This window comes from Haemorhous mexicanus, chromosome 8 (genome assembly GCF_027477595.1).
Source record: "Haemorhous mexicanus isolate bHaeMex1 chromosome 8, bHaeMex1.pri, whole genome shotgun sequence".
In the NCBI taxonomy this organism is placed as follows: Eukaryota; Metazoa; Chordata; class Aves; order Passeriformes; family Fringillidae; genus Haemorhous; species Haemorhous mexicanus.
In genome coordinates, this window is record NC_082348.1 from 17134176 (window position 1) to 17159554 (window position 25379).

Consider the following 25379-nt stretch of genomic DNA (forward strand, 5'->3'; position numbering starts at 1 on the left):
CTGATCCTCTCATTTCCTTCACAGAAAGAAATCCAAGAAATTACTCTAGAGCGTCTTTATTAGGCTTAAAGATTTTGAAATGACAAAATGATGACAATCCTGAAATATCCCTATTTGGCAGAATGCAATTATATGTTTAATCAAATAACATGGGCTTTCTCCCATGAGGTAATAAACATGGTGTTTGGGAACCAATATTTAGCTTACAGATTAGTACTTCTAGCTAGTCAAACTGTTTTGAAATTAAAAGAATAAAACTTGTGATAAAGTTAACTCATCTGACTAGCTATTTTAGCCTACTGATTAATAGAAATTGTGATGTAGACAGGGCTGGATTAAATGCTAGAAAAAGTATTATAGGTCAGTAAAAAGGTAGAATGCTCTAGGTGGGACAGAAAATGAAGACAATTCAGAATTAATTTCTTAAAGGTTTTTCTCATTGCAATCCCACAAATTTTCTCTTTTGAGTAGAAAAATTGTAGCCACATACTTCATATTGAATTCAGGATCCTCAAACTATGTGTTTCTTCAGTTGAAATTGGCTGTTGATTTTCTGAGTTCAGTCTATGTCAAGGTTGATTTTGATATCTTGTAGTCATTAGTTTAACAGACAAGAAATATTTCATAGCTTTGAGGAATAGAATCAGGTGCCATAAGCAAATAGTAATTTATGCCACTACTTCTGTCAATTGCCATAAAAACTCCTCCTAAAATAACGGAGTGGATGAACATGCCACAGCGGAATGTTTAAGAGATTTGGGAATAAAATTGAACACTAGGGGTCCCTTTCCTCAATCACTCGTCTAAAAGACATATTTACACCCAGAAGTTATAGCTTAACACTTTATAAATAAGGATTTTAATAAAGTTTGTACAGCACACTGAATGGGAATTCATATGTTATTTTGGTTAACAACTTTTACTAGTAGATATATTTATTTATACAATTTGCTAGTGTTCAAAGAAGGTTTTGCTAAGGTGGTATAAAATCACATCTCTCCTTCATTTAGTTCACTGTAGAAAACCTACTCAAAGCTCTGTGTTCTTTATTACAGGGAGTCTAACAGGAAGGAGTTCTCTTTTACCATGAGTATCTTGCTAAATATACATTATTTATGCATTATTTCCATTGGAGTTCAAAATTTTTTACAGCTTTGCAAATGGTTATATTTATGAAAATTTATGAACATTTTTGGGAATAATTTTTTATCATTATAGTGACAATCAAGCAACTGTTAGTGTCTTAGAAGGTGTAAGAGAGAACAGTCCATAAGAGCTGTTAGAGATGAGTAAAATCCATTTTTAGGGCTTATGTAGCTCAAAACTATCAGTCTTAACACTTCAATGCACTACACAAATATTGCTTCATTTACAAAGCAGGTATTTAACTCTTCAAATGTTCCACATGTAAAATGAGGTGGGGTAAAGTTATTAAGTGCTTTTATCTTTGGGTATAGATGTTAATTTCTGGAATTCTAAAATGTTTACATGATCTAAGAAAAGGCAACACAATAGCCAAGCAAACTTCTTAGAAAATGATTGAAGTAAGAATGAGCAGAATTCGCAAATATAGAAATGAGACAAAGCTTGGAAAGATTGAATGATGAATGGGCATCTCTAGCAGAAAGCAGCTTCTCTAAGTCTCTCTTTAAGTGCATGTTGTACAAATATATTCTTACTAGAGAAGAGGATGTTACCCAGTTGTGGGACAATTATGTACAGAAGAAATTTTTGCATATCTCTAAATGCAAAGATGGAACAGGGGTAGCATTAAATTAAGTTTGATTAGAAGTTTAAAAGAAAAGATATGGCAAAAGTTTTGGGCTATACCCTTTTTTCCTCAAAAAAAGAGAAGAGTTATATATGAACAAAGGCTTCCTTAGTTTTACTAGGGAATTGGCATATATTTGAAAATAGAATTGCTGCAAACTACAAAAATAATGAACAGAAAAGAGTGAAAAATCAGTTGGCTGTGATTTTTTACAGTGTTAGTGCATGCTAGGATCTTCCGAAATTTCACTGTTTGGTTATACAAAAACTGTTCCAGCTGCCAGTGAGAACTGGTGATAAATTCGTGCCAGAAAATATAAGGGGAAGAAAAGGATCAACTGAAAAAACTTTTACACTGCTATTGTGAAGCCACTATCTTCACTTTCCACATTCCTGCCTATTCAGACATTTGCTGCATATAAGATAGGAACTCTTGAGTACCAGACTAGAAAGAAATCTATTTATACTCAAATGTGCTCATCAAACTCCTGAAATATACCTTTTCTTTTTAATCTATTATTATCATCATCTACCAAGCCCAGTGCTGAATCAGAACCCAACTGTGTTAGCCATCATCCTGGCACATTACAAAAGACAGGATCCTTGTACTAGAGTGCTTACAAACACTGTTGGAAATATCCAGCAGTATTTAGCTGATAAATTTTTAAATTTTTGCCTATCCAGAGCTAAATGCAGTCATTGAGCTAAACCTAAAAAATGCTACTTGTCTTCCATAGGTCTTAATTTTTTCAGAGGGTCCTCAGCCCTTTAACAGATTGAAATCCCTCTTTTCTTCACAGCATGAAATGCTTTTTTATTACATTGCATTAGATTTTACAAAATCACAGAATATTCTAAAATGGAAGTATCACAGAGTCCAAGTCTTAAGTGAAGAGATCAACAGAGATCAACAACAGTCCACAACCTCGATGTTATTAGCACTCTGCTGTAATCAACTGAGCTCACCTCAGTGACAATTTCTGTCATAAGGAACCCTATGGTAAATGTTCAAAACTGTTGGCTGCAGCTTGCAGAATAGATGCTTATAGAAAAAAAAAAGGCTTCTTGATAAATTTGATCAACTCTTGATAAATCCGTTAAAGGAAGGATGAGAATATGAAAAGGGACTGGAAAATAGTTCCAATCTATTTGCTTCCTAATAACTTTTACTTCTCTCCTGCAACCTGACTCAGTTTTTTGGTTTTATTTTGGGTTGGTTTTTTTTTTTCCCTCTCATGTTGAAAAGGCATTCTAATGTGAGAAAACTCAATCTAAGGAGCTCTGGAAAGAAATGTCTCATGATATGTGTGCTTCTATGTGCTTCTGAGTAGTAGATGTTAATGTAATCTGAAATATTTTGCCTTTTGACATTAGCTGTTACTTTTCCTTGTTGTTTGTCAGAGATGTATTGCACTTGTTATGTGTCTGGTTCCCTCTCCATTTTTATGCTCTAAATTGGTTGCTGTATTCGAAGGGATTTTGTTGCTTTTTTTTCCCCTGGACCAGTACCTATTACTGTCCATTTTGTGTGCAATCCAGGGAAAAGAGATCACCTGATTTACCTGTTCTAAATAGAGTATGATGATGAAAAGCTATCTCCTGGACAATCTGCTGTGTACCTTTCTTATGCTGGAAATATGACTTTAAAAATATGTTTTCACTGGTAAACAATCGACCTTTTTGACTTTTTGTCTAGCTTATTGGTCTCTCTCTGCCTTCTCCATATTTCAAGGCTTTTTTCTGTTTTAGTTTAAAACTGCTATTGAACTGTACACAATATCTAGCAGTTATTTCTGGATGTTTTGCATAGCTTGGCCTCTTTCTTGCCAAGAGGAATTTTTGGCTATGTAGCATATTTTGTATTCCCATCCATCCCATCCGGCCCACATAGCAGTCTGCTCTGAAACCATAAGCAACTCGGGAGAAGATGGAGCAGCCATGTGCCTGCTCTAGTTTCTGCCAGTATCTGGCATCTGGCTGTACCCACTAGCAGGAGAATGGTTCAAGTAACCTTTCCTTGCCTCCTTTTGCACCTTGATCTCTCTCTGAGAGAGATCAGTTATATACTGAGCTTGGAGGTTCACTTATTAATTTTTCAAGAACTCTAACCACGGAAATCCCCTGTGTATGTCAGGTGTGAATACCATAAAACAAGAGAAAGATGTTTTGACAAAATGGGGGTATTTTTTGCAGATTTCCTCTTTAGTGGCTTTTCACTTTAAAATGCGGCAAGTGATAACACTTGAAAGTGTACAGTGATGTGTCACAGATATGAGAACAAAATGTTCTTTTTCAAGACATGAAGCTCTGTTTTTTCTACCCAATTGGTATTTTACCTTCTATTTTGTCCATAAAACCACAATAAGCATGGACAAGCTGAACAACTTAATCTATGTTATAAAACTGCTTTTTAAATGAACAAAGGAAGATATTTCAAACTCAAAAAAACATGGTGTACTAAAATAAAACCAGAATATGAGTAGAGTTTACCTGATGTACTTATTAAAAATGTTTTCTGATGCAATTTTTAAATTTTTCTGATACTCCTTAATAGGATTTTAACTGTATCATTAGCAGAAAAAAAGTGTTTTCTTGGTATCCCAAAAATATCCCAACAAAAGCTGCTGTATTGGTTACTAAAAAACCTCAAACCCAATGCAAAACACAATAAGCAAAGGAAGCATAAAAGCACAAGATTTTAAATACGTACTGTAAAGACTCTTTACAAAGGCTTTTTAAAAACTGTGATATTTGGTGAACAATAATTATTTGTAGACTGCAAGTTTCCAGTAATGGAAATTTTCTTCGCCACATTCTTATACACCCTGACATGGTAGGGTTCTATGGATGCTTCAGGTACTGCATAGTGTTTGCATCAAGAAAGTTCTCTCCTTGCTTTTCACAGTGAGAATTGTACCAGCCTTTATTTCTTAACTAGAGAAACCTGAAGTGCTGATTTAACAATTGGAATACTTATGTTTCTTTATTGTTCTAATGTTAAAGATTATCTCACTGTGAAAAGGTATTTTCCAAGTGTTAATGCTCACTGTTAGAGCATGTGGTACTTGACTAAGAGATTGTACATGCTCTGTGTACAGATGTGTTCTGGGAAAGCTTGTAGTAAGAGTGGATTACGGGAGTGGTGATGTAAAGCAGAAGTATTGTGTGCTGTTGCTGCACACAGCGAAGGTCAGCAAAAGAGCACATGTTCTGCAGATAGTGGGACAGAAAGCTACACAGTGCAGTTGTATAAGTGGACATTTGTGTTGAGTTGTCTAATTTTGACAATACTTATGCTCCAGAGTGGAATGAAAGCAAAAGCATATCCTGTGCGTCCACCCATCTACCCCCTCATCCTTCAAGTCAATCTAAATACTTCAATTCGATAAAATCAGGATATTTAATTATGTTTTAACTGATTGTTATATTTTCTAGTCTAATTTAATCACATTTCACCAACTATTAATTAAATGACACCATTTTTAAAAAATAAAATAGAAATATTCAATTTAGAATCAGCTAAGATGAAATGTTTGGGCTATATCACAATGCTTTTTTTAAGTTTTCCATTTGCAATTGATTTTTGTCAATGGTAATGCACTTCTGTGAAAGATTTTAGTTTTTATGAAGTTATATGTCCTAGTACTATTCACAAGATCTAGGCTGTTAGTACTACCAAAGATCTGATAGATTATTTACTATCATCTTGTAGTAGGTTTGCTACATTTAGCTTCTTATGATTTTGGATTATTGAGTCAGTCAATGGGATTGCATCCTTTGCTAACCTTATAGCCCATGTTGATTATTTTGCCTGATAAAAGTAGAGGTAAGCAAAAAAATTTCATTGTGTAACTTACGATTTACAAGTTTAGATGGTAATATTGGCTTGCACTTCTCAGGAGATGCCACATTCTCTTCATCTGTTACATACTCAAAATTAATAATAAACATCATTGCTACTCCCTCTTGATTTTTCACTGGAATTATGTGGGTGTTGCAAATGAAGGTAGATCCTGCAGATGGATTAAAAAAAGAGAAAGAAATGTATAAATGGAAGGAAATGTGATTTTTTTTTTCACTTCAGTAAGTCTAGTTACACCAACAGACAGTGAAGAGTATTTATTTGAATTCAATAATTGAGCATCAAACATATTTTAATTTAAACAGCAATGTTTTCATAGAAAGAAATACCACTGTTCATAAATTCTTGGAGCCTTACCTTTACCAAAAAGTGTCTCCTTTGAGATGTCGATTTTACTTTTTGGTTTATTTTGTTCACTGGAAGTGCCTGTATAGACGGACTTGTAATATAGAGACATTTAACACCAAAAGTAGAAAAACGAACACCGTTCCAACCACAGTCCTTGGGAAGAAAGCAGAACCTGATTCTTCTAAATGTTGAACATTCTTCAGGCATTTGATTCTATTACACAGGATGAGTCATGCATAAAGTATTTATGGTGTAAATACACCACTATTCTTATTTTAGCTCTCAGTCTTTTGGGGACTTTGGGGAAATGTTTAGGTTTGTGTTAAAAAATTTATTTGTTAGTTGTTTTATACTTCATCACAAAAATCTTCTAAACCGTGCTAATAATTTTCAATAATTTTCAGAAGGGTATGACTGAAGTGTTATATACAATTTGAAGTCTGAATTTGAAAATACCCTAGCTTTCCCATGTATGAAGCATACTCTGCCTATACTAAAAGTAATGGAGAGTGTAAACTTTCAGTACCTCTGGTGCCCAGAATGTTCTTGTTTAAAAACCTAATTAGAGATTTAAGGAGTCCTTTGTGCTAATTCCTTCACTATGGCTTTAGAAGTTTCAGTTGACGCGGTCATTAGTTTTGATTTAATTCTTTCTATTAATGATACAAAACATAGTGGTTCCAAAATAATGTGATTGCTGTAAGCAATACAATAATGTGTTAAAAACTTCATGCAGACACAACTGTGAGACAGGGTCTTTCCGTGCTAACTAGGGACTGGTTTAATGTACATCATCCGCAATTTAGGCACTCAAATGCAGTAATCACTGAAACTTGACAGCCTGTGCAGTTTGACAAAAACAGATCTTGATCTAGATTGTACAAGAGTATTTTTTTTTGTGTTTGTTTGTTCCCATTGAGGAGAGAGATAGTATAATTTATATCATTACAAGCAAAACCAGATTCTGGCCTCTAATATTTAATGTAGTACTTGCTATAATGTGGTATATATGGCAATTCGAGTTATGTATAAAATTGACACGCTGGCCTTTCAAGTTTTGCAGCTGTAACTTCTATCCATTTAATAAAACAGTTAAGCTGTGGCACTTGCCACAGTTTCCATGGTTACAAGCTCAATGTCTTTAGTAAACAGAAAATAAGCAATTTAAGACTGTTCCATTAGAGCTAAAAATAGAACTGCTGCAGGCCAACCATTGAAACATAGACTGGTTAAACAGAGGGGCTGGAGAGAATTCAGAATAATCTTTGTGGTTTTAGCTAACAAATAAAATGCATACTGAGTTCAAAAAGTCAAAATTATATTTATTGATTTGCTTGGAAGGAAATGATAATGGACAGTTTTGACATGAAGATTTATAGGCTGAGCAGGTATCCCCCAATATCTGGAAGTGGGGCTCAGCTGAAGCGCGCACGGCTTTGAATAACACTACAGTGGATCAAAGGTTTGTCAGTATTTGCAAAGAGGGATGATGAGGACATATCTTTAAAAGCTTTCCTGCTTTTGAAGGCAAGGGTGTTTCAGCTTTTGAAATGCTTCCCACAGCGCTAAGTAATGACGCTATTTCCCATTTGTGTAGAACATTCGTCCCTTAAGAATTTACAAACCTCATTTGTACTGGAGCTAGGGATTTGCATCTCTGGGGAGATGCAGGAGTTGTTTAACAGTCCACAGCTAAGAACATGGCAAAAAGAGCAGACGATTGAAAATTTAAGCTGTATGTAGAAATATTTCAGGAACAAAAAATAGGAAAAGTTCATGTGTGGTTTAATTTAGCATGGTTCCTTTGAAGACCAAATACACCACAGACTAATCAAGTCCACTGTAGTTCATTAGTCTGAATTTTTCCAAGTACAGACACAGCTGTCTCCTATACACTTCTCAGTATCTAACTCCATTGAAGGGACAACAAGGAAATACAAAATTCAAAATAGCAAGGAATACTCTAGTATGATTTAAAAAGAAGAGATGGGTAGAAAGAAATAACATTGGTAAATTCAAAAGATAAACTTTGAGTTGTTAGAGTTGATAGCACTAAAAATAATAATAAGCTTGTTTACAAACAATCTTATGCAGTATTTGCACTCTGGCATCCCACTGCTCTTCATTGCATTCAGCATGTTTTTCCTGTTTTGTCTCTATGTTGAATATTTCAAAAGTAAGACATGCTTCCAATGAGCAATAAAAATGGTAATGTAGTTTTTGGAATTTGCATTTCTTATCTAACAGCACTGGGCAAGTGGATGATCTAATGAGAGCAACTATGAAAATAATACCTTTATAGATAATAAATTCAATAGCCAGCAAGATATCTGAATTTTCTCATGATTACTACTGAGGAGTAATCATGAAATATACTTGATTTGCTCTCTTGTTATCATCATTGGAGATGACAGAGGACAAGGTGGACATTTTCTTGACAGCTTGAATTCCAGGGTTATAGGGACTTGTTTTCTTTTATTTAAGACTTTGTAAAGCCCACAGTTTCATCTAGTTAAATTAGTAGAAAAATATCCATATGGGAAGAACAGATTTCAGTCCTCTGTTTGCTGTGTGGATATGATGTACGACTCCATGGGTATGTATTCAATAGTATGATTTCACAAGACCACACAGCCCTGTGTGAAACAAGTGACTGCTAAAATAGACACACAAGTGACAATAAATATTTAAGAAATAATGACTTAGGGTATAGTAGGGTTATATAAGGATCTATTGCACCACTTGAGCAATTCTGATGAGGTAAAACCTATTTATCTATCTGTCTGCACAGTGTTTAAAGCTGACTTGCTTCAAAAGATCAGTACAAGGTAGGCAGACCAAGCCAATTCATCTGATTCATAAACATTTTTTACCTTTCCAGTGATTTTGTATGGAAAATTTTGGGCAGATTTTTATCAGACTGCATCTTCTAGATACAACTGCCTTCCTTTATTAGAATTGTGGTAGTTCCCCTTATAAACAATTTGGAGAGGACAATGCAGCTAATACAACGGTGAAGACACTCCAAATTCTCATAGGAAAAACTCTGACAAGTAAACCATGAAAAATGACAAATCCCAAACAACTGATTTGATTCAGCCTTCCTGGGAACAAAATCTTCACAGGCCTTTTTGTATGCCAAGCTCAAAGGATCCCTGAAAAATGAGGCATTTAGATAATTGTCCTAATTCTGCAGATTGCCATGGTTCACGTGACAAGAACCTTTCAAAATTCATCATGATTCTACGGGATGGCTCTGGAACCCTCTTGCCCTGAATGGTTTTACATTGGCTATCAGTGTTTCACCACATAAAAATTTAGACTCCTGCACTCAGTACAAATTTGAGGACAGCCTTCAGAAGGCGGAGTCTGGTTTCAATATATTTTGGAACCAATCTTGACTTCCTGTGCCAAAGAATTTATGACTTCTCAGATATTTTTTGTTACTAGAGCTGCTGTGGATAACCAACTAAGGCTATAGAAAGAAAAATATTGAACATGTCCTCTGCATGCATGTAGAAATTTCTAGGCAGAGTGATCTCATACCCAAGTTTCCTAGGATTGTGATAATTTTTTACTTCTATGACCTACAAGTAGTACATTGTAGGTATCTCTACAAACCACAGCCACTTCTGTTCATTTAAAACTGAAGATAACAAAGAATAAATCAAAATATAACAAAGAAAGAGCCAAAACCAGCTTGTCTACTAGAACAAGACCAAAGACAGTAAAAAAACTAGAGGCAGAGATACTCTACATTTTCAGATCTCAACCGTCCTGTTTGCTGTTTGCCAGACAGCTCTGAATGAAACATATGTGCAGTACCAAAATTTTATGGTAATACAGGGACAAGAGAAAGATGCTGGATATTCTTTGCAATTTTATAAAATAATCACTATTTTTATTTTGGAAATAAATACCCTCCACTTCCCTCAGTGGGATTTTCATGTTGTCATCAAAACAAATGCTCAGAATGCCTTCTTTCAGAGGAATAAACTTAAAACTACCAATTGTAGTAGAAATGCAATTAAATATATTTCATATTTGATTGTTTACTCAGCTTTGTGTTAATTCTATCACAATTTTACTGAAATGGGGCACAGAAAAGTCCACATAGTTCCTGTTTTGTTAGTAATGAAGTGAAATGTTGTTTTCATAGATTCTTTTTTGACTAGTTACTGTGAAATTATTAGAGTGTGATCGCTATTATAATACAGAGAAACTTAATATTGTTCTGTTAAGCAAGAGTTGACTTCTGTAAATGCGAAGAATGCTATGCATTCCAAAACACAACCAATCTTATTTTGTTCATGTTTATAACCTTATTTGTCCTTTCATCATAGCATGGCTTATGGGGATTGCCCAATGTTAATAAGAACTTCTCTGGGGAAAGAAAAGAGAGCTAATCTGAGGGAGAATTAATGTGGAAGACCAGAAAACCTTTTCTATCTTTGCCTGTTCATCATGTAATCTTCATCTTTGGGATGAGGAGGCAAAGCGTGGTTTTCTACTGACTCCTATACTTCACAAATTCAATATTGTCTTCCTTCTTAGTGGCCAAAACCCCCATCACTTTCTACTTCTTTCAGTGGGGGAATGGTCTTGGAAAGGTATAATACTTTTCTAAGCAGAACATAAAGGGAATTTAATGAAATTTAATTTATGTGCTAGTCTTGGAAAAGGAGATACTGTCCTGCTTTGTGCAGACATTCAGGAAGGCTGAGACAGGGAGCTTTATTCACCATGCTCAGCATACAAGAAGTAACAAGCCCCTTAGGACCATATGAAATGCAGTTAATGAAAGTCTTGTTCTCTGGTCTAAACTGCTGTTTATAATCCATTTTATCACTAAATGCTGGCAGATAAAGGATATAGACATGTTTTTAAAATGGAGCGAGGAAGAGTGACAGGAACTGGGAGGTAGAAGAATTACTTGGAAGGCAACATGGGAAGGGGGATACAATATCTTGTGAAATAAAGCTGCTGCTTGCACAGAGCTGCTAAGACTTTCAGATTCCTGAAATGCCCTAAGAATTGGGAGAACATTTATATTCTATACAGCTTTGTGTGAGATATAATTCTGGATTTAATCCCTGTTGCTCCATAGCTACTTTCAGCCAAAGCTGAAAAAAATGAATAGAAGCCAAAACCTTTGTTTTTCCTATGTGTTGTCAAGGTTCTAGTAACAAAATTTTAAAAACTTGTTTTAGAAAACAAATACTGTGAATAGTGCAGAAGAATGACACCTGAAATTGACTGGTTGTAATTTATTAATGAGACCAGTATAGCAAAGCATTTTGTATTCTTGAAAGGTTACAGACAAGGAAAAAGAAATTGGAAGAAAAACAGTGCCCAGGGAATATTTGCTCGGCTTTGTGTGGTTTTTGTGACTTCTCCGTGAAGAAAGTCCTTTCTTTTAAGCTTAAAATTCAGAAGCCTATTTACCCCCACTTGACAGTCCACTCTAAGCAAACACTGTGTTAGGTGATGTTTAGTTGGCATTTAGGGACAATTGCACTGGGGATGTCTATTGAATATTCAAGCAAAGCCAGTTTGTCAAATAATGAGGCATGATGTGTATTGTGATGTGGGGACTCAACATGACCAATCAAGGACTGAAAATCCAATTCTTTCTGTTTCTATTCAAGCATAAGCCAGGAACAATGCAGTATGTCATAAGGAATATTGTTTTAAACAATGCAAAGTTTTACGTTCTTTTTAAAATCATGCTAAGAAGTCTGTTCCTGTAATGCTGTGTTGGAAAAAGTCATGCAAAATTTCACATGGCTTTATGCTAAAGGGCTCCTGTAGCAGCAAATACCTTTGCAAACCTATTTTTCTGTTAACTAAAACTAAGATTTATTAACAGATTTTGACAGCTTAGTCTTCTTGTTTATACAATAAAAATGAGTGGAAGAAGGACTGAATCTGCCCTGAGAATATTTCCCAGCACTTTGTGGTGCAGAACCATGTCTCTGGAGACAGACACCACATAATTACTTGCTCAGTTCAGTAACAACCCCATGAAAAAGATATTGGACAAATGCTTTTGTCTGTTTGTACCTCCAGCTTTTTGCATCTTTGCAATTGGTGTAATTTATTCAGACCTTTGGAGACATCTGATATGTAAATAGTCTATTTAAATTTTGTCGCAACTTTGGCTTATAGGAAAGAATTACCTTTGGATATTCCTTTCTTTCCTGCCCTGGATTTTTTATGTAGCTGCACACATAAGGAATAGGAGAAAACTTGATGCTAAGACTAAAGATGATTATATTGGTAGAGACAAAAAGCATCTATTCTGGGAATTCCAGTTTGCATTGCAATGTTGCCTGTTGCTGCCCTTCAATTGGTAGTACTGGTATAATTGTGGTACTGGAATATGTATTTATATATATATATTTATATTACTGGTGTATATATATATATATATATTTATTTTATACATATATACTGGTAATTGGTGGTACTGGTATAATTTTACTTTCTTCTAAAGGTGTTAAAACTGAGACATGAAAAGGATTTTAATCAAACCAGCATTAAAAATGAATGAAGAAATTAAGAATAACTCAAAGAAACTCTTGATCCCATTTTCACAATTAAATTAGTAGATATCAGCCCCATACTATTAAACCGTGTCTCATAAATTTCCATACAGAACTCTGGGCAATGGGTTATACAATTCTCTTTATCTTTCACCTGTGTCTTCTGAGGTGTATGTTACCATTTTCCAATTCCATCTGACTGAAAATGAGCCACCGTGAGTGGGAAGGATGGGAAATTCACATGCTTCCTGTATCTGTGTGATTGTCTATTCTGAAAGACTCAATGCAGAGAACAATTAAAAACAGATGTTAAATTGAAATGTATTATATCCCTTTTGAACGGAATAGCTATGTTTAAGGGGGATGGGTAGAGACAAGAAGAATGTATTTGGCTGACATTTATTAGGGACCTTACAGTGATTAAATGAGACCTACTTCCTTTGACATTTCACACCACTCTCCTTTGCAAATATTCATCCTGTCACTGAAATTGTTGCTGATACTAAGATTTGATTTATAGGACCATTTAGGTTTTGTAAGATATTAACTTACACTGTTTAAAGGTGAGGGAAGAATTGTTAAAGTAACAAACGAAGAAAAAAATTGCCCTCTGGAAACTGTGGACATGTTCATTACTGGACTGGCAAATATGAATATCGCATTTGCTCTCCTTTTAATCCCATTTGTAATATAATTAAATTGGCAGATATATACTGTTCAAATGCTCATTCCAGAATTTCTTAGGCTACTGCATTGCTAAAATTATTGCTAATATCCTAATTATAATATCTACACCTACACTAATAAGCTATGGTGATTAATTGAAATGTTGAAAACATTTTGTATGGGAGGAAAATTTCCTGCTTTGTTGTTTAAGCATCTATAAACATGTACAGAAGATACAAAGCAGTTAAATATTTGGCAAGGAAAGAAAAATGAAATTAAGTGAAAAATACACAAGCAGTGACATATTCAGAAAGAAAACACCAATTAAAAAAGCATAGAGTGAAAAATGTTGAAAATTTTACATGGAGTGTAAAGATTTTTTTAGGTTCCAGGCTGCCTGTAGAATAAATCTACTGAAATCATAGCTGGGCCAGAAATTGCAAGATAGGTTTTCTTCTTTCTGACTCTTACCTTAAAACTACATTTGAGTTTTGTCAGAGGGGTGTTGTCAGGAGCACAGACTGAAGTCAGGAGGCCTGGTTCTGACAGTCAGTCTTGAACACTCAAATCTTTCTCAGGGGTACACTCTTTGTACATACATGGCGGGGGGGGAAGCTGGATCTGAAATAGTTTTCTGGATGAGTTCACATTACTGGAAGTTTGGAAAGATGGTATGCAAAAACATGAGCATTTCTTGGAGTTGTCCAGGCCCTAAACTTAGTCTAAAATCTCTTACATGTTGTCTTTTTTTTTCCAGAAGTGTGTAGCAAATAATGTTCTGAAAAGCAACTCCTCTGAGTTGTTAATGGGGATATTTCTGTCTGCATACGCAGTTGAACATTTTGTGCCCAGATCCTTGCGCCTGTGTAAGGTTTCTGAGTGCATTGCACACTGTATTACCTGATGCTAAGAAGTCAGACATGGAAGGTCAGGGCAGATTGCACAAAGGGGTAAATCTATAAAAAGAACTTAATTATTAAGCCTTTAAACCCTTTGCAAATCAATTGTAGAATAACTGAGGAAGATTTTTCATTCTTTTGTGTTGTATACATTGCAGACTATGTGAGAGGCAAATCCAAGGCTTCTTGTCTTATTTGCTTAGTATAAATGCTTCTTTTGCAGACACTTGCAGTATAGTTATAGTGAATGTGAGATATACTACACTTGAGGAATTTCACAACTGAAGATTTTAACAGGGAAACATTGTAAACAGTGATATTTTAGAAAGAAAGAAACTGAAATATTTCACTGACAAATTTTCAAATTAATTATTTATTCTTTTTAAAGGACAGTATTAAAAAGTGATTTTTTTCTACATCACACATGATTCCTGTGAGAGAAATTTTTTTTAAATGTGAATTTAACTGAAAATATATTAAGAAATAATTTTCAGGATTAAGAGTGAATACTAAATCGCGTTTGCTCAACTGTGTGATACACTTGAACTGAGGTCTTTTTAAAAGAAGAGATTTTTTTAGATACTACAATGTGGATATACTTGACTAGAGTTTTCCGTCTATTAACAAAAGAGAACTCAGAATGTAATATCTTAAAACATAAATCATCCCAATGTGGGACAGGAATAAAAAATTACCAAAGTCCAACATCATTGGACTTTGGTCAGTAGCACCTGAGAAGGGTCAGTGATGAAAGATTAGATTAATCTCTAAAATTGAAGAGGTAGGTTGAAAAAACCATAATAACTTGGCTTAAATAAAAATAGTGCAGCACTTTGTTTTTAGTAGTACCAACAGGCATTTGTATTAGTTTAAGCAATTTTCAATAATTTTTCAGTCTTTGTCAAGACAGAGAATTTTATTTAGGGAAGGTCATAGTAGGAATTGTGTTAATTCAGCAGAATTATGTGCAATTAAAATAGGTTTGAAAGAACTGTGTTTCATTATGAAGATGCTTTGATTTTTTTTTTTTATTTACATTTTCAGTAAGTTTATTTAAAGCATTGCACCAAACAAACACCAAAAGTATAGTTCAAGGTGAAAAACATTGGTAGGACACATTTTCTCTCACATTTTTCAATAGAAAAGTAAAGAATTGCAGAATCCCAATGTCTGTTTAAGTATGTTTTGTGAAAATTTCAAATTTAAATATACCTTAAACATTAATCTTTGCAAAAACAATGAGGTGAGAAATAATGTTTCTAATATCTTATTTTTAGTTAGTTGGCCATGAGTTAGCAAATATTTAATTACATGTGCTAAAATTAAAGATGTCTTTTTTCTTTACTTTTCCCCCTCAATTTTTCTCTATTTCCACCTCTCTAGTTCTTTTTTTTCCTCCTAGATATTCTTTTTTAAACCCTCATTAAAAGCTATGCACCTCTGGGCATTGAACTGAGAAATGTCTTATTATGTTCGTGAGAAAAGGGATCTCAGGTTTGTTGAATATCGCCCATCTTGCAGAAAATGTGCAGACTAAGACTTTTTTTTTTAAAGTAACCTCATTTGTTTTCCCAAATTAAACTACATAAACTATTTTAAGAACTAACTGAATAACCTTCTAAAGCAGAATGGAAAAGAAAAAAACCCAAACAAAACCAACACCAAACCACAAAACGAAACCCACAAAACCCCCCTCCTGAACTCCATTTTTGTAATTTGTTTAATTTATTCAAGATACTGGTCCAGAATACAATGTGAAGTAAAAGAGTGATCCAGATTCTGTCCTCACTTGCACTCTGTCATTTTAGGGAAAGTATGGGATTTTTTTGTGATACAGTTATGAAAATATATTAAAAAGAGGAAGTCAATAAATGGCCATACAGTATGAAGGGTGATACAGAAAAACAGATCAACAGCAGGTCCCCTGAGGCAAAAGGGAAATGCTATCATTTATGCAAATTTTCACAAGTGCAGTGTACAGTCAGTTCCATTGGCCAAGTGGAAGGGTACCATTTTCTAAATATAGGTGCTTTTCTTATTGAAATCATACCCCTAGAAAACCATACTCATGGAAACATATACTTCCTGATATTTTCTAAGTGAATTGATCATGATTAGCTTGAAATACACAACCCCAAGCTTGTCGGAAAAAAAAAATTATGTCATTGGGCTAGAATAAAAGTCATTGTGTGCCTTACAGTGCTTTACTGTAATCCAGAAAAATGTATCTAAAGGGAAGAATGGCCAGACACAAAATGAGGGATTCTTGTTGAATGCAGTAGCTATTATAAAGGCTTGATGACAGGGACAATCATGTAGAAACCCTCTTCAGTGGGAAAGTCAGCCCTGAAAGCTGGTGGAAGTAGTCAAGCTGCTTTGATCATAAAACAAATGGATGTAATCTCCCAGGACAAAAAAAGTAGTGGTATTTGGGCGTTCTTTTCAACACAAAATCATGGGATTTTGAATGCATATTAATAAATGTGGTGGGAGGTCTATGTACAGAAGGTTTGTCAAACACACCAGCAAAATATTAAACTTCTTGTAAAAAGAAAAAGAACCTGTTTCCTGGTGCAAAATTTCCAAGCCAAACATAATGTATTTTTAATTCACGTTCTCATTAGAACTGATAAATATGAATAACTTACTGGACTAGAAATTCACAGCTGCCCTAGAGGTGGTTTTCATGACCTGATTGCAATCAGTTTAGACAAACAAAGAACAATCCCAAGCAGCAAAATAGTGGTCCTTCTAAATGGGTAGTTTTCTATGGTTGAGAAAAATGTAAGCAGAAATAATTGGGAGGAGAAGTCAGACAAATACATGAATGAAAAACTGCAGTTCTTAATGAGAATGTTAAATAACCAAAGAGTAGCAGTTCAAAGCTGCTGAAGATCTTAGCAAGTCCATCTGCACTGAGTGCAAAAGTAAGGGTAACAAATAGCGATTAAAAGCTACACAGTGAATGGAGAACAGAGGAAGTAAAAAACACATCTGTGGAAACTGAGAGGTATGGAATACCTCAAGTGGACAGAGGAATGTGACAACTGAGACTAATGACAGTAAGTGAATACTCTCCTTAGTGAATACAAGAAGCAAAAAAATAGCTCCAGTAATAGGAAGAGATTCTTTACTGTGAGTGTACTGAGGTTCCGTAACTGTGGGTGCCTCGTCCCTGGGGTGTTCAAGGCCAGGCTGGATGGGGCTCTGAGTAACCTGTTCTAGTGGAAGGTACTCCTGCCCATGTCAGGGGACTGGGAGGAGAAGCTCTCTAAGGTCCTTTCCAACCCAAGCCTTTCTATGGATCTATGATTGTGCCAACATCCATACGAGGGATACCGTGGGAATGAAATGACTGTATGATAGTGAGACTGACATGTTGTAAGCAACATAAGGAAACCTGTGATGTTAGATTAATTTAAGAAAGAATACCTGATGGGAATGTAATTCATGTCACTCAGTGTGGTAATGCAGACATTATTAATGGACAAGAAATCTCATTTTATATTTATATTCTTTGTCTAAAAACCCCAACCAAGTAGTCATTACAGACATATGCATCTGTAAGGTAGTCTACTGATTTTTATGCTATATTCTAATAAAGTAATAGAACTGTAATTGTAAAAAAGCTCATTACATGATTTACAAATTGTCTGAGAGCTTCTGAAAAGTCATTAACGGAGAATGACATTTCAGTGCCAGTTTCTAGTGAAAGTCCACAGAAATGACCAGAGTAGCATTAATTTGCTTTGAAAAGATCTGAAGAGAATATAAAATCCTTCTATGAAATGCATGGATGCTTCATAAATCAGTTGTGAAGTGGCTAATGATGTGCTAATGAGTCAAAATAGACTCATTTAAATTATTTTGTAAGTGGGACATAAAATACAAAAAATGCGATATGAAATGGTAGATTTAGTCAGGCAGTTAAAGAACCAGGGCATGTAGGCTGAAACGAAAAAAGTTAGCTATAAGCCTGGAATGTACTGTCTCACAAAGGAAATAATTGGATAATATGTAAGAATGGTGAACAGAGCCCGAAAAAAGAAATAGAATAAGAAGTCAACCCTTCCCTATATATGTGGCACTTAGGGGACTAAAACTGGATTGCTGCATACATTTTCTGGCATCTGAATTCTTGATTACATTGAAAAATGGAAGAGGGCATAGAATTGACCAGAGGAATAGCATTCTTCAGAATGGTGCCATTGACATCTTTAAGATGTCAATCTTTGTTGTTTAGTGAAAAGTGGTTTGAGAAGTGACTTGCATTACAATCAGTAGCTTCATGGAAGGAGTGCTGAATACTAAAGAGCTGTTGAGTTTAGCAGAACAAACCTGAATATCTAGAAGTTAAAGCAGATAGTTCAAGCTGTATCCTCTGGATACAGAAGATCAGAGGAAGCAGTGGTTATCCCTCTCTTTGTGTTTTTAAATCAAGACTGGAAGAAACAGAAAAGTCCTTTTATGAAAAAAAACCCCACCTATGTAACATTCATCTTCATAAAGTTCTAATGTTTCTTTTCAATATCTCATTTCAATCAAGGAGGAATTTAGTGCTTCCTGTCTCAATTTTGCTCTGAATACACAGTGCTCCACAAACCAAGATGCTGCCTCTGTCCTTCCTGTACTTGGAATTAAAATTTCATACGCTCTCATTAGTCAATTGGTAAAATTTCAAAAGCTGTTCATGATTTTTTCAGAATTTAGTGTTCTAAGTAAGATGTGGAATCTCAGTGGAAGCAAGGCCAAGTGATACAGGAAGAATACAGAGAATACACTTGCCACAGTAGGGAGACATTTTATGCGGTCAAACCTCAACTGGAGTTGATAATCCTGATAGGTCCCTTTCTAAGCAGCATTCTATGATTCAATGATTCCATGGGATCCCATTTGAGCATGTTTTGGCACATCCATTTGTAATTGTGGTGTAGCAGTAAATTAAATTCACAAAGCATGATTCCTAATCTCTTCCACTCTCCTGCTGATGGACATAGCAGCAGATGGCTGTGGATGCACATGCCTGTTTTTCACGCAGATGCATCAGCAGTGCTAAGTCAGTACTCTCCAGGGCAATGCATGTGGAGGTGCTGTGCCTGTTTTTCTCATTCTCTCCTCATCAGCAAAGGACAGTAGCTCCCAATATTGACCCTCCCAATAATGGTTGCTAGAGAATGTGTTTGATTGTCTGGGCTGCATTCATTGCTCAGTTTCCTGTCTCCTTTAGGAAAAAGGCACAGGACAGATGGTGATGCAGGGTGAAAGCACTCCCAGTGCAAAATCATTATCATTAACTATATTCCCCCACAAATAATACATATTTATCTGTCAAAATGAAATCTCCCTTGTGAAATGTTAGAACTTTCCTTTGCAATAATTCTTTTAGAATAAAAGCTCTTTTTATCTACTAACAACTCCTCTTGATTAACTAAGAGGGTAACTGTTCCTGGATATGGCAGTGGAATTTATTCTTTATTTTTGAAAGCAAATCCAGCTTAACATCCCCTAACCTTCACAGAAAGCTCATGTTCTTAGGTTGGAATCGTGCCCTTAGTATCCATACTTGATGGCTTCACATGATGTCCTGACTACCCATATGTATGTCCATCTGTTAGGCTGGCATGGTGCCCTCCCACAAGTTGCTGGACTTTGGCCCTAGGACAGGGCTGAGGACTGGATGCTTACTTAAATACTTATGTGACTTCCTGTCTGTGTGGGCGTGTGTGCGTGTGTGTGCTGTACCCTCCTGCTTCTAATGGACAGGATGGAAGGTATTTGCCTAATTTGCTTCAGGCAAAACAGTCTAAATGTAACCCAGAAGAACTTTAGATAGGGGTGTTTTTGATAGAAAAATGGTAAGCAATTCCATGGAGTGAGTTGGATTTTCCAAGAGGGGTATGTAAATCTAAACAGTTTACTAGCAAAGCATTACTTTTTCTTAGGAAGAAATGCAAATCCTACAGACGGAAAAATAAAGTCAGTGGTAAACGGTAATTTTGAGACAGACCATTAACAGACACAAGAATGAAGTTTTCATGTGCTAAACACTAAATGGAGGTGGGTTTCGAAAGGTATCCTTCCTGAAAGGGCCGGAATTTTGAAGGTTTTCACATAGTGTTTCATCTTGCTTATCATGACTTTATTTTGCCAGCTTTGTTTTACAAGCTGAAAAATTGTGCTTTTCTTATCAACTGCTTCTGGGTGGCATTTAGTTCGCAGCACACATCCAGGCTCAATCCACATAAGGAAAATGTGCAATTCCAAAGTCCTGTCTCTGCAAACCCTACAGCTATTGACTCAGGCTCTCCTCCAGGAAGTGCTCTGCCTGCTGTATTTTCTTTCTATCACATATGCATGCCTCCTAAGAGATCTTATTAGGCTGCAGATCCCTTAGCATCTCTTGTCAGATTTACTACACAGCACACACAGTTTTGACTTCTGATTTACTACTGGGACAATGGAGGAAAGGAAAAATATAGATGCTGCAGAGGTTTTTCTGGGGCAAAATCACTTAAACTCAAATGAATATTTTTGCAAATGAATACAATTTTTCCTGAAATATATTTTCTAATGTTTCCTGGAAGATGGAACTTTGGTTACTGCTGACAGAAAGACTGTGCTCTGCCTCATACACTCCTGCGGGAGGCTATGGCATATTTACCCCACTCACAAACCTTTCTGGGGGAAAATGAGTGAATAAGACTCAGAGTTTAAGGTCTTTTGTCTGTCATCTTGACTTTCAGCTTCCTGTAACAGTCCGTCATCCTTCCCTGGACATCTGTTTCAAATGCCTTACAGTAACTTGCTCAAGACATAACATGCTTCAGGTACAGTGCAAAATGGAATTCATAATACTAACTGATGCAGTGTTCACAGCCACAACCCACTCTTGTCAAACTGCACGTTCCATGTGCTGGTTCTTAAGACAACTTTAATAGTTTGTTTAGGTATCTGTATGAGGAATGAATTCTGCTTTTAATTTTGTTCTATTTTTAATGGGCTAAATTGTAATGAAATCCTGGCTAATAATCAAGAATAAAAAAGGTTGATGCTAAGTCATCATGTATCCAGTCTTGAAAATAGCCTTTTAGCAGAAAGCTGTCAAATATAAGTCAAAGTATATTTACATCATAATAATATATTTGCTGAATTTAAACCTTGTTGATTTGGAAGTTTAATAACTCTAGACATAGGTTATCTTTCAGCTTGTTGAAATGACAACCCTTAGCAACTGAGCAATGCTCACTAGTATTTTCCAAGCATCTCCACTTTAGATTTGCTGCTTTTAATGAACTTCATAAAAAGTAGGGATGTGTGACTTACATGTAACTACTTAACTCATGTAAATTGGTGCCTGGCAATTTTAAGGACTTCAGGGTCCTTAAAAAGGGCACCTGTACAGTGCCCTTGAACTTACACATGTTGAAAATATGTACAGTACACACACTATACACAAAACACTCTAAGGTCAAGATTATCTGATGCTTTTTATTGTGTAACTGTCCTGTTTTCAGCTGCATTGTTCAGCTCAAATTTTTAGATTGACTTTTTTTCTTCCAAAGCTCTACCTTTGTGGGAGTTTTGCATAGAATCAGTAAGCTATTAATAATAATAAGACAAGAGGGCATTTATGATGAGGAACTGGGAGCAAAACTTCAGGAATTCTGAATTATCTTCTAGAGGTTATGGATATATCTCAGGGAAACTGGTCTTAACAGGCAATAGTTAAATACCCTATATGAATTATTGAATAATTTATTCATGATATGCAAGACTGAGCAGTTAAAAAGAAAAGAACAGTAAAATAATAATAAGAAACATGAGTGCAGAAAAAAACAGACAAAACTTCACCTTGTAGCTTCATCATAACATAAAGTTTGGTAGATGAATTCCAGATTTATTTTCTTAAATGCCTGAGATTACATTATTTTTTTAAGACTTAATGAGTTGCACAGATTTTATGTCCTTTGATTGAGTCACCTTTACCACAAGAAATTAAAATGTGTAAATTACATTCTATTCATGTAATTTCTGACAATTTTTAAATGATCTATTTATTTTAAAGTAATAATTTTTTAATATACACAATAGGTATTTTTCTGTGGGGTGAAACCATTACAGTCTATTGTAAGCTCATCCTTTTCAAATTGCAGTAGATAAATCTGTGGTAATCTCCTTTGCAAGTATGCCATAGAACATGTTATAAATACCACAAGAAGGGCAAAATTTACTGTGCAGTAAAGGTCAAAGTGATAAAACCAATAAAGGGTATAATGAAGCCCATTGGCTGTGATTCAGCTGGACACTTAAGCAGATGACAATTTTTTAGCTTGTGAGAAGTCCCATTGACTTAAGTGTCCTGCTGAATATGTCAGCAATTTGGACTTTGCACAGTACTTTGTTTATCTTTATATTATTTAGGTATTACAAATTAAATATTAGCTTTGTGCAAATATCTGTAATGACAGTGGCAGAACTGAAGTATTTACTAAGCCCCTTGTGAATATGAGAATTTAATGAAGATTTCAAAAAAATATTAAGGAAAAAAATCCATCCACATAAACATGAAATTTGAAGTCAAATTTGTATTCCTGACCTGGCTTTTTTCAGCTGTTGAAAAACTTGTAGTCAGGAGTTTGCTCCTCATATTTAATTTTTACTTTCATCAGGCATTGAATTCAGGAAAGGCAGATAAAGGTGGGTGAAGCCCTCCCCGTTTTCAGTGCAGCCCCACAGCCTGGTGAGGCTCAGTCTCTGAGGCAGGATCGTGGCCATGCCCTCCCCGAATGCCGTGGTGCCATGTTGATCAGCAGAGTATCTGCACTTTGGCATACTATTTGCTTACTCCAGTCTCTTTGCTTCTTCTTAAAGCTCATTCCATATGTCCCTATAAATCTGGATATAAGGAAACTGTAGTGATCCCTTAACTCAGAAGAAAGTCATGCTTTGTGCCCCAGGGCAAAGTGATATCAAATCAAGTCTACTGGTCTCCATGCAGCAGAAAATTTAATTCAGTTCAAGTTTTTTTTAAATCAGTTTCAGTGTCCAAATGATGAGCTTGATTTTCTTTTTGTTATAACAGATCTTGAATGACTTGCTCTTGATCTGTGCAAATGTGAGACAGGATTTCATACCCATGCTGTGCATTTTCAAAACCAATGTCACAATGGCTTTGTGTCTCTCTCAAGATTCTAAACTAAGATAAAGACTGTAATAACTGAAAGTTATTACAGAAATATTTTCATTTGAGAAAAATGAAATTTCATTCATCTTCATTTTTGATTAATATAGAAATTTCATGACATAATCTAAGGAGAACTTCTTACTTTTTCTTGGAAATAGAACCAAATAAAAGTAACAAATAATTTTTTTTTTTTGGGGGGGGGGACTCTTTTAAATAGGAACTACGAAACTGCTACAAGGCCAGGCATAAATTGTAGTTTATTTATCCCCTCCTTGTATTTGCTGGATTCTTTGATTGTGCTTCATCTCCCATAATACCTTTTAGTGTAGTAATTCAGTGAATTGGCAAAGTACTGTACAAATGTTTCAAAGAACCCTAAACCACCCAAACTTACAATGGCTGAGGAAATGAAATAATTCTCTATACATTGTTTTGATATGGATATAAATATTTGTTTCCATTTCTTCTGAATGGGAAGCCATAAATTTGGTCTATCTATCTTTAATAAACATTAAAAATTTTCTATTAATTTTCCTCCTTTCCAAGATGTTTTAAATTAGCTTCTTTCAGAGAGGTTATATTTTGTATCTATAATATAAATGTATTTGTGTGTGTTTGGGCTTCCTTCAGTTTTATTACATTTGTGTAACAGCAAAATACTGATTTTAGTAGATTGTACTTGTGCTGTACAGTTGTAATTAATGTCCAAATTTGCATCCCTCAACTAGGGAAAAAGTTCTGGTTGGGGTAAAAATTCTCTCACTGTAAAATTCAGGTGGTTTTCTTTTCTTGAGCAACTCTCAAGTCAGAAGATTCAAGTGCAGGATGACTCTAGAATAAGTATACATACTCTTTTGAAGAAACATTATTTCACATCAGAAAATGCAAGTCTATGTACTTTTGGAGTAGTACAACATTACTCTTCCCATGTTCAAGTTTATTGTGTGGTCTGGCTAATCTTGTGCTGCTACTGCAATGGACTTCTAAAACTCCCTTTCAACCCTGTGCTGCCATTTGACACCCAAGAAGAGCAGAGAGAATAATTTCACTAAATCATAACTAGTAAGGGAACCAAAGACGTGGATGAAAGTAGAAATCAATCTTACTTGAGAAAAAAGAGTAGGAACACTCCATGTTCTGCAAGCCAGCAGTTCTCAGGCTCAAAAGGAAGTCTAGCAAGCATTGCAGGTTGAGCTGTCTGGAAAAGTCAATGGAAAAGAAAAGAAAATCCTTTCTCTTCCTTGACAAAGCCTATTGCCTAAACCAAGGCAGGCATTAATCAAAATTAAAGTGTGTCTGCAAAGCAAAAGTTCAGATCCAACTCAAAATATATTCTGCCAATCCATCCATTACTCCTGTTAGCATGCTATCATGCCCAACTCAATTTTTATGCTTTGCTGGAATTTGCTATTACAGATTGATATTAATTGAACAAAAACAATCTGCAGGTTATTATTTTACCTTGTTTAAAGTAGGGTGATACAGTATGGGTAAATGAAGGTGGTATAGAAGGTAATCTTATCCCCCAGTGAGTTGCAGCTGGACCAATTACTAAAGATTAGAAGCAGGCCTGATCTTAACAGGCCACACCTGTAGCCAATAAGAACAAGTGGTATAAAAGAGTGGATTGGTGGGATCTGGAGTCAGATGACTGCTGCAAGGACCAGGAACAGTCAGTGCTTAGAGGAGCTGCCTGTGAGAAACATCAAGGAGTTATGAAGCTCTGGGGATATGAAATCCTTGCACCATAATGATGTTAGAACTCATGCTATCTAAGACAACAGTTTTAACTCCTATTAAAGAAATCTTTAAGTTGTTATAAAAGTTTGCAGAAGCCAAAGACTAGCACTAGAAACCTATACATTAGAAAATGAGGAGCTGGAGTACTTGAACAGTCTAAATTAACATATTTTGTCTAAAGTAACATGTGCATATATTTTGGAGGAAATTTTCAAGATCAATTAAAACTTAAATAAAGGGAATATTTATAAATAGCTAATAAAATATAATAGATAGCTTTATCTAATAGTTTTCCACATCAGAAATGCAAAGACTAGTATGTAACACTTGAGGACTAATTTTTTACTAGACTCATCTTCAGACCT

General features: G+C 35.2%; 1 protein-coding gene across 1 annotated transcript in view; it reads right to left on the reverse strand.

The window, feature by feature from the left end:
- KCNH7 (potassium voltage-gated channel subfamily H member 7) overlaps window positions 1-25379 on the reverse strand; it is a 205794-nt gene that overhangs the window by 76293 nt on the left and 104122 nt on the right. Inside the window, exon 3 of the mRNA XM_059852329.1 lies at window positions 5624-5783. Coding sequence (XP_059708312.1) covers window positions 5624-5783 — 160 coding nt within the window. The remainder of the gene's footprint in view (window positions 1-5623; window positions 5784-25379) is intronic.